Source organism: Xenopus laevis, chromosome 7L (assembly GCF_017654675.1).
Source record: "Xenopus laevis strain J_2021 chromosome 7L, Xenopus_laevis_v10.1, whole genome shotgun sequence".
NCBI classification, from domain to species: domain Eukaryota; kingdom Metazoa; phylum Chordata; class Amphibia; order Anura; family Pipidae; genus Xenopus; species Xenopus laevis.
This window is the reverse complement of record NC_054383.1, coordinates 2,703,870-2,719,498: the sequence shown is the minus strand read 5'-3', so window position 1 is coordinate 2,719,498 and position 15,629 is coordinate 2,703,870. Positions and strand designations below refer to the sequence as shown.

Here is a 15,629-nt window from a genome sequence, read left to right as displayed (position 1 = left end):
TGTATTGTTATTGCTACTTTTTATTCCTCATCTTCCTATTCAGGCCTCTCCTATTCATATTCCAGTCTCTTATTCAAATCAATGCATGGTTGCTTGGGTTATTTGGACCCTAGCAACCAGCTGAAATTGCAAACTGGAGAGCTGCTGAATAAAAAGCTAAATAAGTCAAAAACCACAAATAATACAAAATAAAAAACAATCGCAAATTGTCTCAGAATATCCCTCTCTACATCATACTAAAGGGGAACAAACCCTTTAAGGCTTGGGTCATATAATCACGGATCTTGGCAGGCCTAGAATTCGCTGCTCCTCCACTTCTGCTCTGCCTGTGCCCGGACGTATCATCTCCGCTTGTGTGCCAGTGGATTTTAGCGTCGAAACACGCCATTTTGCATTTCGCTTGGAAATCCGCCCTGCCTGAAGGAAAAAAGGGGAGAGCAGCAGGGCAATCTGCAATTGTAGCCTTCTTCTGGCTCTAGCCTTAAGGCTTTAAAGGAGAACTAACCCCCCCAGAGATTTAACATTCCCCTCAACTGCCCCTTTACCTCTCCCTCCCTTCACAGTGTATTACCTATATAAGCGCTCCTATTAGGAATCCTGAGCTAGAGTCCTGCGTCTGGTCAGGTACCCGCGGAATACCTGCAAAGTGGTTTCAGGCAAAAAGTGCCCAATTCCTCGGCCTTGCGGCCAGTCCGTGGGTGACCTGTCTGGGTATCCAAAAATGGTGCAGGTTTGATCCCACCCTTGTAGTTCTTCCAGTTTTTTAATTCTTTTGGGAAGATGTGGCACCAGAGTGACATCACTTCCGGGGGGAAATGTGACGGCACTTCCGGGGGAAAACATGATGTCACTTCCGGTTTCAAACCCAAAGTGGACATGAATTTACAGAAGATGGCACAGAGGGACCCTGCTGCTCTGATCTTGCGCTCAGGATTCCCAGTAGGAGCGCTAATATATGTAATACACTGTGAAGGGAGAGGTAAAGGGGCAGAGCGAGGGCAGTTTGAGGGGCTGTTATATCTCAGGGGGGTTTAGTTCTCCTTTAAAGACAGATTTTTATTCATGGATAGAATTAAAGTTTTTGCATAAGTTCTGTGAGTGCCGAGCAACAATACACAAGTCTATAGGTCCAAGCTTTTAGATACTTGAACAGTTTGTCCACACGTTTCACCATCTAAAATTAAGCAGTGCGGGGGTGGGCGAGTCACGGGGGGCTGATATATAATTGTTATACAGAACAAGAACCTACTCTCTGCTGTTTATAAACTGTCAGCTGCCATGTTCTTGTCAGCAGTGTCTCTGCATGAAATAACTGCCATCAAGCAGTACATTAGACTAGTAATTAACCGCTCAGTCACTGCTCATTTTCATCTTTGCAATTTATCCTCTTTTGCTCTTCTTGCCGTCAAAAATGCAGTCACTACCTGCAGGCTGTTAAAGGGGTTTGCTCGCCTTTAAATTAACTCTTCGTAGGACGTAGCGGGAGATATTCGGAGACAATTTGCAGTAGGTTTCCATTTTTTATTATTTGTGGTTTTTGATTTATTTAACTTTTTATTCAGCAGCTCTCAAGTTTGAGATTTCAGCCATCTGGTTGCTAGGGTTGATAATACCCTAGCAACCATGCAATGATTTGAATAAGATACTGGAATATGATTAGGAGAAGCAAATTACAGAAGCTTACTGATAATACTAGGGATGCATGGAATACAATTTGGGATAACATCGGAGCAGCATCTTTCTTTCTCCTGACAACTTCCTTGACTAGTCGGAAACTGAACAGCAGGTGGCGCTGTTGTAACAACCATTTATTCCTATTAATAATTAATATAAGTAAATCTTTAAAACAAGTGAATGTAAAATTGATGAGGGGGGTTATTCTAAGCACTTCTGCAATGTACAATCATTATTTATTTTTAATTCCAAGATATTAAGGGATACATGTGCTGTTAATATGAATGAATTTAGTTACAACAGCGCCACCTGCTGGTCAGTTTCCCTCCAGTCTGACCAGCAAGTAGTCAAGGAAGTTGTCAGGAGAAAGAAAGAGGCTGATGTTCTTCTGCTTAGGAATAAAATTAGAAATCTTTCTCAAATCTTTCCTAAGCAGAAGAACATCAGCCTCTTTCTTTCTCCCGACAACTTCCTTGACTTCCTTTCTTAGAATCGCACTCTCGTCAATTTTCTATTCACTTATTTTACACGTTTACTTATCCTTTAATGATGATTGCATCCTGTCATCTATGGGATGTTGTTTGGCTCATAAAGTGGTGCAAGTGTCTGTCTTAAAAAATAAATTCTAAATCTTCCTGCATTTATTATTGATGTTGGCCTGGGTGTGTTTCAAGTTACAGAACAGACGTGTTTAGTCCATTCATGTGTTTTTATTTTGTTTCAAAGAATTTATTTGTGTCGATCCAAAGCATCACACGGTCATTGACTACTTCCCTGTCTCTGTATTTACTCTGCAGGGTCTCTGAACGCCCGAAGCAGCAACGAGGATCGGTCGCCGGAGAACACGAGCTCCTCTGCGCAGGGGGACAGCTTTCCTGAAGTGGATAAAGCCATTCTCATCGAGAGGATCATTCGACTGCAGAAAGCGCACGCCCGGAAAAATGAAAAGATCGAGTTCATGGAGGATCACATAAAGCAACTTGTGGAGGAAATAAGGAAAAAGACAAAGTACGTATGACTGTACCTCCCACCAGTTCTGACTCACAACCATCGCCTGTGAGTTCTAACACCAATGGTTCTCTGCTTGCTCGGCCCTCCAGCTGTTACACTCTCACTGCTCCGCTTCCATTCTGAGACCTCAGGAAACAGGGAATTTCCACTTGATTAACATTGTGACTCTGCCCTGATCAGCTCTAAATTCTCATGTTCTGCTGATTCCGCTCACTAATCACTACGGGAATCTTCACTTTCTGCACTAACTTCACTGGGGTCTCACGGCTTCTTTTAACTTTGTTTCTTTGTTCATTGATTTGTCTTCCTTCATGTCTGTCACTTAAACTAATAATGTTTATCTCTGTGTGTATTTTATTTCTGAATGTGTCCATAAGTTAAGAATGCCATTAACTGTCATGATTTTATTTATTTTACTTTATTATCATTTGCTGAATTGTGCTTAGTACAGGGAATACCTATGCTGCCATAGTTTTATGGGATCTCTCTGTACAGACTATGAGCAAACTTAGGGGACTGTTCCTGCTGAATTGTGCTTAGTACAGGGAATACCTATGTACCATAGTTTTATGGGATCTCTCTGTACAGACTATGAGCAAACTTAGGGGACTGTTCCTGCTGAATTGTGCTTAGTACAGGGAATACCTATGCTGCCATAGTTTTATGGGATCTCTCTGTACAGACTATGAGCAAACTTAGGGACTGTTCCTGCTGAATTGTGCTTAGTACAGGGAATACCTATGCTGCCATAGTTTTATGGGATCTCTCTATACAGACTATGCGCAAACTTAGGGGACTGTTCCTGCTGAATTGTGCTTAGTACAGGGAATACCTATGCTGCCATAGTTTTATGGGATCTCTCTATACAGACTATGAGCAAACTTAGGGGCTGTTCCTGCTGAATTGTGCTTAGTACAGGGAATACCTATGCTGCCATAGTTTTATGGGATCTCTCTGTACAGACTATGAGCAAACTTAGGGGACTGTTCCTGCTGAATTGTGCTTAGTACAGGGAATACCTATGTACCATAGTTTTATGGGATCTCTCTGTACAGACTATGAGCAAACTTAGGGGACTGTTCCTGCTGAATTGTGCTTAGTACAGGGAATACCTATGCTGCCATAGTTTTATGGGATCTCTCTGTACAGACTATGAGCAAACTTAGGGGGCTGTTCCTGCTGAATTGTGCTTAGTACAGGGAATACCTATGCTGCCATAGTTTTATGGGATCTCTCTGTACAGACTATGAGCAAACTTAGGGACTGTTCCTGCTGAATTGTGCTTAGTACAGGGAATACCTATGCTGCCATAGTTTTATGGGATCTCTCTATACAGACTATGCGCAAACTTAGGGGACTGTTCCTGCTGAATTGTGCTTAGTACAGGGAATACCTATGCTGCCATAGTTTTATGGGATCTCTCTATACAGACTATGAGCAAACTTAGGGGCTGTTCCTGCTGAATTGTGCTTAGTACAGGTAATACCTATGCTGCCATAGTTTTATGGGATCTCTCTATACAGACTATGAGCAAACTTAGGGGACTGTTCCTGCTGAATTGTGCTTAGTACAGGGGAATACCTATGTTGCCATAGTTTTATGGGATCTCTCTGTACAGACTATGAGCAAACTTAGGGACTGTTCCTGCTGAATTGTGCTTAGTACAGAGGAATACCTATGCTGCCATAGTTTGAGAGTGGATATTCTTTTACTATTTCTTTGGTGCAGAATATATGTGTGCTGCCACAGAGCACTAACCAGGGCTTAATGTTTCCCCCCCCCCCCCGCATATGGTTGCCACCAGGCCGGTATTTAAGCCAGTCTGCTGAGTGTAAGCTCCTGTGTGTCAATGTCAGAGTCAGTGGCTGGATGTGTGATTGTGTTACAATCTAAGACCGTATGAGTGTTTGTCCTTGTGCATTGTATTGTCTCTTCCCAGAGTTATGTGTGTGTATATACACAAGTGTTACTTTGTGTGTTGCAGTTTGTGAGTCTGTGTTGCAGTTTGTTGATGATGAAAAAAAATACTATTTTGCATGGAACTGGATGTTATTTTCTGTTACATATGGACAACACGTCATTCATTACAGATACTTTGTATCAATGTGTAGCTTTAGTATTTCATTCACAATTATTTAGTGCTATGTTTCTTGTGTGTAATATATATATATATATTACCTGTTGGGAGCTGGGTGTGGCTACTATTAACTCCGCCCCTGCTAGTTATGTAGTGGGTGAGGCTTCTATTGTCCCCTCCCACGCAGAACCAACCTGGGAAACCTTTGCGCCCTCTCCCCAAGTTCCTGAGTGTTACAGATTTGTACAGAAACAAATAATGTGATTATTTAATAGTAACGAGCTTCTATTTTGCTATATTCATATTTGCTGGATAAACATGTGCCCGGCCAGAGTATTCTGGGAAAGGTCGGTTCTCTATTCGCACCAAATGACTTTTGCTTATTTATTGTTCTGGGAAATCCCTGTATGTGGCATTGTACTAAATAACAGATGTAGGATTCATACTCCTTGCACTGGAAATAGATTGTAAGCTCCTCTGAGCAGGGACAGCTTATTACCACTCTGTAATCTGCAAACAATAAAGTTCTTTTCTACTGGCGTGATATTAGGGCTTTGTGCCAGGCAAAGGGATCATGTTCTTCCTTGAGTCCAGTGTGGGGTTCTACCAACGACACACAGAACCTTCAGTGACCCCTCATCTCCAATATTTGCTTTATATAGAAATCCACTGTGTGACCTGCTCTTACCCATCATTCTTATAGTAGTACAAAGCCTCCCAATATTGCTTAGTTGTTTGGGATTGGCCAAGTTTACAGGAAATTGGGCAAAGTATGAATGGGGTGGTCTTGGGGTACGGGGGGCGGGGTGTAGGACTACATATGATGAATACTGGGGTCTCTTAAGAGAGACAAGAATGAGGAACTTGACACAAAGCCTTTCCTTGTAAGTTCTGTAGAACATCATTATGCTATACAGAGTTTATCTGCTATGTAACCTGTGCCATTTCTCATTTTTTTCAGCTTGAATGGCTGCCCCCATGGCTACACAGCAGCTTGTTTATATAAACTATAGTAGTACTTATCTGTTATCTACTGTGTATCCTGTGCTTGAATGGCTGCCCCCATGGCTACACAGCAGCTTGTTTATATAAACTATAGTAGTACTTATCTGTTATCTACTGTGTATCCTGTGCTTGAATGGCTGCTCCCATGGCTACACAGCAGCTTGTTTATATAAACTATAGTAGTACTTATCTGTTATCTACTGTGTATCCTGTGCTTGAATGGCTGCCCCCATGGCTACACAGCAGCTTGTTTATATAAACTATAGTAGTACTTATCTGTTATCTACTGTGTATCCTGTGCTTGAATGGCTGTCCCCATGGCTACACAGCAGCTTGTTTATATAAACTATAGTAGTACTTATCTGTTATCTACTGTGTATCCTGTGCTTGAATGGCTGCCCCCATGGCTACATAACAGCTTGTTTATATAAACTATAGTAGTACTTATCTGTTATCTACTGTGTATCCTGTGCTTGAATGGCTGCCCCCATGTCTACACAGCAGCTTGTTTATATAAACTATAGTAGTACTTATCTGTTATCTACTGTGTATCCTGTGCTTGAATGGCTGCCCCCATGGCTACACAATATTTATATAAACTATAGTAGTCTTTCTGAAGCAAACACATCCATTTTACCAAGGCAACACTACATTATATTTTAATTACTTTAAATCATTTATTAAGTGTTACTATTGCTATAAGGGCACATGTACAGAACACATCCGGCCTCATTCCATAGATACGAACGCACGGCTGGTGAATAATCACAAGCAGTTTTTACTATTCGGTTTTACTTTTTCCTGCTGCGAATAAACAAACCATGTTGGGCCTCCATGTTGGGCCTCCATGTTGGGCCTCCATGTTGGGCCTCCATGTTGGGCCTCCATGTTGGGCCTCCATGTTGGGCCTCGCTGGTGCAATTCCAGTTGCATTGATATATATTGATTTTTATATTTCCGTTTACATAAAGGTTGGTGCGTTTGAGCAGAGGAATATCTTTGTTGACCAGTTGGATCCAAGAGTCCTGGGTGGGTGGTTGGGACCCATGGGACAGTGAGTTTGGGGGGCACTTTGGGAGAGGAGTGTGTCCTCTAAGTTAGTGTAAATGAGGGTAAAGACAAGTATTGAATTAAAATGGACCAGATTCCGAATTTGAATATATGTGAAAGCAGGAAAGTGTTACGGTGAGGTGTAAAGCTGTAGGAGACAAAGCTGAAGGTCTGAGAGAGAGTTTTGAGAGGGCCATGAAGTCCTCTAGTGAATAAAAGATACAGAGATTCTTATTGCCCCGGGGAGGGAGGCTGCAGGGTATGTAGTGGGGGGTTTGTGCTTAATTGATTTCAAAGCTGAGAACTTGGGGAGGTTGATCATTTTTATCAAATAGATTCATCCCCAGATGGTCAGAGAAGATTCATCCAGGTTTGGAGATCAGTGGCTTGTGTGGTGTATTGTTACACTTGGCTATTTCAACGAGGGGACCCATTTTTGGGCAATTGATGGCTTTGTCTATTGGGAAGAAGATTTGTTCCAGTTGCATCACTCATTCCCTCTCTCTTGGTAGGGAATCCCATAACCTGACTGTCCTTACAGTAAAGAACCCCTTCCTATGCTGATGGTGAAATCTCCTTTCCTCCCACCAATGAATCACTCATTCCCCCTCTCATGGTAGGGTATCCCATAACCTGACTGCCCTTACAGTAAAGAACCCCTTCCTATGCTGATGGTGAGATCTCCTTTCCTCCCCACCAATGAATCACTCATTCCCCCTCTCTTGGTAGGGAATCCCATAACCTGACTGCCCTTATAGCAAAGAACCCTTTCCTATGCTGATGGTGAGATCTCCTTTCCTCCCCACCAATGAATCACTCATTCCCCCTCTCTTGGTAGGGAATCCCATAACCTGACTGCCCTTACAGTAAAGAACCCCTTCCTATACTGATGGTGAGATCTCCTTTCCTCCCCACCAATGAATCACTCATTCCCCCTCTCTTGGTAGGGAATCCCATAACCCGACTGCCCTTACAGTAAAGAGACCCTCTCTCCACTGGGCCCCTCCTCAGTGTCAGTATCTGCTGATATTAAATTACGCCCCTGGCCCATACAAAACAGTTAAAGCAGGGCCCAGCAGGGGGTGCTGTTGTCTAAGGGAAACCATATGGCACCTCCTGCCCATAGATATAAAATACAAATACCCAGAGAAGAAAATATTATTATGTATTTATATAGCACCAACATATTTCGCTGTTTGTTTGTTTATTACTGTTGTTTTCCTTTCTTTTGTCCTGTGAAGACCAAACATTGTCTCTTTATTGTATTCTCCCTGATGTTTATGAGGCTGTACCTATGTATTGTTATTCCTAAAAATAACCTTCCCTAATAGAATTCTGTTTATTTTCCAGTCCATGTTATAAACTCATCGGAGGCAACCACTAATTTGTCTCATAGGGATTAATAGAAATCCTTAGTGTCTCCCATAAAGCAATTTGGGAAAATCCCCAGATCAATAGAATATGCAGTTTCGCTATTAACCCTGCCTTTTCTGATTCCTTCCAGCATGTTCTCCTGGGCCTTTCTCTATAATATCCACTGTATCTGATATTACAGCTTCTTCAGAGGGAGAATGCCACCGCTTGCCCTTTAATTCTGCCGACTGTCGGCTTTACTGCCGTTGAAATGTTGTTACATCGGGTAACAGCCCCCAAGTGCCCCTCGGAGCCAATCAATGACCTTCCTCTCTGACCCTTCTATTGGCTTGTGCCTCCTTTCCATTCCTATCAGCCAACCTCAATGTCAAACAATCCCCTCTTAATTATCAATCCCACCTTCTCTTCAGTCTGGGGGTACCATTGCAGCCCCTCGGGGTCCCTAGCATTGAGCGAGTCAGTCCAGCTCCATCATCATTGGCGGCTGGAGGTTTGCAGGTGCCCGGGGCCTCCAGTCTCGCACTCAAGCCTGAATGGTGGTGGGATTTTAGAGCGCAAGCTGATTGTGTCATTCGATGACATCATATTAACCAGTGTTGTTGTTACAGAATCATTCAGACTTACATTCTGCGGGAGGAAGCCGGGACTCTATCGACGGAGGCCTCTGATTTCAACAAAGCTCATCTGAGCAAAAGAGGAGGAATTATGGCTTCTCTCTACACCTCCCACCCGGCCGACAGCGGCCTCACCTTGGATCTGTCCTTAGAGATCAACCGGAAGCTGCAAGCGGTGCTGGAGGACACGTTGCTAAAGAACATCACCCTCAAGGTGAGCGCCTTCCTCTACTGCCATTTTGTATTAGACATTGTATGTAAATATGCAGTTCAACTACACAAGTCTAAAAACCACCCAACACAGTTGTTTGCACAATGGAAGACATTGTAATGCTAAGGAACTTCCTACTAAACATTCCACGTTCTGACTGTTCATATTCTCTGCACTGCTGGTTCTGAGTCTTGAAACCATGTAACTGGCCTGAAGGGGCACTGACTTCTGCTACATTGTTTCAATAGCCCTTCCGTTTGCAAATAATTGTAAAACCAATGTGTCGTTAAAGGGATTCTGTCATGAGTTTATGATGGAGTTTTTATTCTTAAATGACACTGTTTACACTGCAAATGATTCACTGTACAATATAAAATGTCATTCCTGAAGCAGCAAGTGTATTTAGTTGTAATATTGGTGTGTAGGTGCATCTCAGGTCATTTTGCCTGGTCATGTGATTTCAGAAAGAGCCAGCACTTTAGGATGGAACTGCTTTCTGGCAGCCTGTTGTTTCTCCTACTCAATGTAACTGAATGTGTCTCAGTGGGACCTGGATTTTACTATTGAGTGTTGTTCTTAGATCTACCAGGCAGCTGTTATCTTGTGTTAGGGAGCTGCTATCTGTTTACCTTCCCATTGTTCCTTTGTTTGGCTGCTGGGGGGGGGAAGGGAGGGGGGTGATATCACTCCAACTTGCAGTACAGCAGTAAAGAGTGATTGAAGTTTATCAGAGCACAAGTCACATGACCAGGGGCAGCTGGGAAATTGACAAAATGTCTAGCCCCATGTCAGATTTCAAAATTGAATATAAAAAAATCTGTTTGCTCTTTTGAGAAATGGATTTCAGTGCAGAATTCTGCCGGAGCAGCGCTATTAACTGATACGTTTTGAGACCAAAATTTTTTGTATCCCTTTAATGAACATAGGAAAGAAGTTAAGAGTTACAATTTCTTTCATTACGATACAGTCGTGCATTTTTCACAGATCAAAAATAGAGAGAGAAGGCGCACACCCTTTTAAATTAAATTAAATTACAGGGTGCTAATCCATAGGTGACTCCCCATGAGGGTCTCCATGTAATATGTAACTGCTGCAAAGAATGGATAGCACACCCGATTTAAAAAAGCCAAAATTAATTTATTACAAAAAAGAAAAAATATCTAACAGAAAAGAATACACAAAACAAAATCATAATGAGCCCAACGCGTTTCGACCTTAAGGGTCTTCATCAGGGGCACAAAAATAAACAGAAAATCAAAAAGGCAGCCGTTGTTTTGTGTATTTTTTTTCTGTTAGATATTTTTTCTTTTTTGTAATAAATTAATTTTGGCTTTTTTAAATCGGGTGTGCTATCCATTCTTTGCAGCGGTGCATTTTACACAGGACAGAAGCCATGTTGGTGGGCACTTTCTGACACTCTGGGTGTCCTGTTTTATTTTGTCTCCCCCCTCAGGAGAATCTTCAGACTCTCGGCACAGAAATAGAGCGGCTTATTAAACAGCAGCACGAGACGGAGCGCAGAATGTAGCCGAGCCTACGAGAGACTTGTTTATTCTGTAGCAGTGGACCCGTTGCCTCCAACGAGAGAATCTTCTCCTATTAAACCAAAATCTTAACCCCCTCAGTGCCAGGGGTGCTTCTCTGAATCCCACCCGGTGTATGGATTACCGTGAGGAATGGCATCGCTGGAGGTCTGAGCAAGACCCTTCCAAGCATATAAATCCCCCTGGAATGGAATGATCCAAACAAAAGCACTTGCACTACCACTCACATATATGCATTTATCTCTAGACTGCTGCACTTTCATTTCCCCTGTAAAATGTCAGATTTGGGGCAAATCTTGTGCTGGACCTTTGGCTCGTGGCTGGCGCAAACAAAAGCCTTGGGGAAGGTACATAAGAGCCCAGATAGGGAGGTCTCTACTATTTGGGGATTACTCAATCATGACATGGAGCTGTATTATTAATTGTATATGTGCCGCGGTGCTGCTACGTGAGTTTTGGGCTGTAATGCGGTGCTATAGGAGTAGGATAATAAAGTTACATCCAGCCAGGTCTGTGGCGCAGACACAACGGCACCGCATTACACTTCATTATTGTGCGAGTAGCAGAAAAACCATCGCGGAATCATCAAAGGGGCCACTGGCTGTGATTTAATTACGCCCTTGATCTATTGAATTCTCCATCGTTGACTTGGGTGCTCTGGGTGTTTTTAATTTGTCTCCCGAGGGATTCTTTGATGATTTCCTATCTGTCAGCCTGTGTGTTTTGTCTGCTTATAGACCTCCTGTCTGCCCTGCAACTGCCAGCTTAAGGGTTCATTCATAATGGGGTGCAGCGCAAAAGGGGGATCTCATTTTGCAGCGTTCCCTTCTGGATGTGAATCATTGTTTTAATCGGATTGTTTTATCGGTGTATAATAAGAAGAATTGTTCCTAATGTGTTTATTTGTATTTATAGATTTCTGTCGGTTTAGTCAGTAGCAGCTGATCCGGCACATAGCAACGGAAGCGGAGGTACCCATCTCGTGCACCATTAGTCGGAATGCAGCTGCTATTCAGACTCTGTTTATAATCCGTGTATTTTCCCCTAAATCGCCGGCACGGTATGGAGTTTTGTACAAGAATGTTTCACGTTATGTACTTTCAAATCTAAACAGAATGGAGGGATTCTCCTTCCTGTGATCCAAAAACATTGCAGCGATACAGTCAGAGAATGCCAAAGCGGAGGCAAGCAGTATGGCAGATCCCTTGCCTGCTCGTATATGCAGAGTAGTATCATATGCTGCTGAAAATAATAAATTATAGGCTCTTGTCAACCTGGCATAGTTACCCTTTAGTCTGCCAATGCATCAGACTGTGATTCGGTTGAAGGAAACCCCAAGCCTTTGCCTATTCAATTTGATCAGTGCAGACTTGGGGTGCCTAGGTGCCATATTGACTTTTTCTAGACCAGAGTAGTGTAACCCTAATGCTTCCGAATATCGGCTCCATGATGTTTTTATTTGTAGCAGATCTGGTCCCTTTAAGGGTAAGGTCACACCTAGAGATTCTCGGAGATTAAGTCACCCAGCAACTAATCGCCTCTTCTTTGGGGCGACTAATCTCCCCGAACTTCTTCCCCCGTGTCTTTCGCCTTCTTCAATGAAAAAACGCCTGCGTCAATGCACTTCGATTTCCGAAGTTGCCCAAAGTTTACTCACGAGGATGCGGGGAAGCAGTTCGGGGAGGTCAGTCGCCCCAAAGAAGAGGCGATTAGTCGCCGGGCGACTAAATCTCCCCGAATCTCCAGGTGTGACCTTACCCTAATGTATTATAATTATTTAAGTATTGCAAATAAAGGGTAAGTTAATAGGGTTCTGGGTGCTTCTTGGAATGGAGAGAGCAGAACATGATTTAAATAGTTTCTAGGGCAACACTGGCCTCTCTATGGTGGAGACATGGGAAGGGGGGTTGCAAGACACCTCTCTGGTACTAATAAATGAGTAGCCCCCTATTAGATATACACTGGGACAGACTTTTTATGCTGCTGTCTCCTCTGCTTCTCATTCTACCCCCCAGTCTATAACATGGGAATGTGTAAAGGCAAAGGGGGGGGACAAAAGACCCCTCTGCACCTGTAATCACTCCAAATACTAGTGAATAGAAGCTCCTATTGGATGTACATGGAGCTGTGACGGGTACATCCAGGAAGGAGATTTATTATTCGGGTACCTCGTGCCCATTGCACTTTCTCTCATTGCTCAGCGCCCGGCAGGCCGATATTTCGGGTACAGTTTATTTCACTCACCCGCTCCGTCACTTAAACAACTGGCTGCAGAGAATTGTTTAATTCACACCCTGGGTGCCATTTCTTTCACCTGCCTATAAAAATCCATTTCATTTTGCAGTTGGAATCAATGTCCCTGAGATTGGCACAACCCACGAGGGAAAACGCCTCCTGATAAAAGGAAATGTTTCACCGGAGGTCGGCGAGGGGGGGATACGCGGAACGTCTCGTATGGAGGCAGAATCAAGTTCTTCCATTTGCGTTTCTATCGGCCGCTCCTCAGTGGGGGCTTTGGTTGGGCATTTGGTTATTACTGAGCCGTGGCTGGGGTCTGTATATTGGAATATATCTGTAATGGCTTCATTGGGATTTTATAAATACTGGTAAAATAGTGCCCATGGGGTAGAGTTTGTCTGCGGCCCCCTCATCCCTGGTTACCCCTCTGGCACTTACTGCAATGATTGCTAGAAGTATAGGGGGTTATGTAATTAAAGGCACAGGGGCTGTAACCTATAGCAACCATTCGGCCGGTAGAATTTCCTGGTCATATGTTTAAAAGCAAAAATAATGGTTGCTATTGGTTACTGCTCCTGGGCAGACTTAGTGCCTTTTAATATTGTTTAGGCTGGCAGACCTGGCAATATTGGCACCCTTTTATGTCCGTATAAGTGCCACCCTCTTGCTATGGTAAAGGAGAGGAGGGAGTTACTGCTCCGGCCAAGGAGAACATCTTCAACCACAAATTGTAACCTCAATATTTTCGGGACCCTCTCCAACCCTAACATGCCCGTGGGTATTGCAGTGAAGCCCCTTCTGCCCCCTGACCCACTCCGTTGCCTTCCCTTGTGCTGCCCCTACTGCTCCCTTAGTAACTACCCATGATACAGGGGAAGATCTACATGTGCCTTGTGCCAATCTGTTTACGTCTCAGCTAATCTGGCATCTTCATTTAATGCTTCGGGTTGGCAACGGATATCAAACTTGTATGATCTGCTGTAAAGGGGATGTTCACCTTCCAAACACTTTTTTCAGTTCAATTGTTTTCAGATTGTTCTCCAGAGACTTTTTTCAATGACTTTCCATTTTTTTTACAGTTTTTCCCAAATCTAAGTTGAATGTCCCTGTCTCTGGTGTTTGAGTCTGGCTGCTCAGTAATTCAGGTGCAGACTCTCACTTGTTACAATTTTGCAAAATTTAGGGCTGAGACAGACGAAAAGAATCGTGGAGATTTAGTTGCCCGGCGACAAATTGCCTCTTCTTTGGGCGACTAATCTCCCCGAAGTGCCTCCTTTTGGGCGACTTCCGAGAACAAAGCGCTCCGAGATTCTGCTGGCGAATTTAGATTGTAGCCGGCGGAGAGGCAGTTTGGGGAGATTAGTCGCCCGAAGAAGAGGCAATTTGTTACCGGGCGACTAAATCTCCCTGAATCTTCTCATCTGTCTCTGCCCTAAATTGATATCGTTTTCATCTCTGGAATATCAGTAACTATTGTATCAATTCTAACATCTGCCTGGAATGAAACCCAGGGCTTCTGCTCAGCAGGGACAAACATAAGAAATGTATCAACTAAATGTATCAGTTTAGAACAGTTTACAGGGTCGGCGACCCCTCCCCCCCCCACACACACAGGGCTGCTTTAGAGGGTGAAAATGACACTTTAGACTTCAATATATATATAAAAAATAGTGATGTGTGGGCTGACCTGATACTCGCAGGTTTGGGCCGACCCCCTCACGCTCTTGGCTCTTTTTACTGCTCCGGATTGTGTTTTCATAGATGCGCTCCTCTCGCCCCGCCCCTTTTGTGATGTCATCTGTGGGGCGGTTCTATAAAAAGATGTGGGTCGCCAAAAGCCTGACCCGCGCATCACTAATATAAAACGGTGACACATAGAAAATAGAAAGTAATTGGAAAAAGTCGCTATTTCCGGTGCTCTGTCTGAAAACAACTATTTGTTTAAAGGTGAACCACCCCTTTAATCTGGCACCCATTTGCTTCTTTTATAGAGCCCCCCAGCAAGAGACTCGGCCATGTTTCCTTTTATTTCTAAACTGGTGCAACTGTCATTGAGCCAAGAAACCGTTCTGTGCCCCCCCCCTCTCTGCCATCTGAGTGTCGTTTTATAGTTGTGCCGGCTCCGATCTCTGTCGTGGAATGGACGAGAATAACCAGTAAACTGCTGCTCTAGTTCCCCTTTGTTTAGAGCTGGGGTTAAACTCTGACCTCTACAGCCCCCCAATGTCAGCAGTCGGGGTTGTTGGGGGTCCAACATTGACCTTAATGTGATTTCTCCGTGCCGACACCCCAAATGTCAATCATATCCCGTGGGGGGAGGGGCAGTAATTAAAACACTGAATCAGATGATGAAGAGAATTGTGAAATTTCCTGTATATTAAAGATGTATTTTTTCAGAGCCAACGAGTATATTGATTAATATTTACCGTATCACCGATACACAATCTTCTCTATCAATCTGCAAATATCCAGGTGAGGCCATTGATATACTAGAAATGTACAAGTACGGGACCTGTTATCCAGAATGCTCGGGGCCTGGGGATTTACAGATAATGGATCTTTCCATAATTTGGATCTTCATACTTTAAGTCTACTAGAAAATCATATAAACATGAAATAAAGGCATTTCAATAAGGATTAATTATATCTTAGTTGGGATCAAGTACAAGCGACTGTTTTATTATTACACAGAAAAAGGAAATCGTTTTTAAAAATTTGGATTATTTGGATAAAAATGGAACCTATGAGAGACGGCTTTTTAGTAATAAAGAGCTTTCTGGATAACTGGTTTCCAGATAACCGATCCCATACCTGTATTATACATACCTGTG

The 15,629-nt window shown here is 43.3% G+C and overlaps 1 protein-coding gene across 1 annotated transcript in view; it reads left to right on the top strand.

The window, feature by feature from the left end:
- Positions 1 to 11,458, top strand: part of ccdc186.L (coiled-coil domain containing 186 L homeolog) — a 51,194-nt gene extending 39,736 nt beyond the window's left edge. The window contains exons 14-16 of the mRNA XM_018224979.2: positions 2,472 to 2,682; positions 8,800 to 9,019; positions 10,470 to 11,458. Of these exons, the coding sequence (XP_018080468.1) occupies positions 2,472 to 2,682; positions 8,800 to 9,019; positions 10,470 to 10,544 (506 nt within the window). The 3' untranslated portion in view covers positions 10,545 to 11,458. The remainder of the gene's footprint in view (positions 1 to 2,471; positions 2,683 to 8,799; positions 9,020 to 10,469) is intronic.
- The last annotated feature ends 4,171 nt before the right edge of the window (positions 11,459 to 15,629 follow it).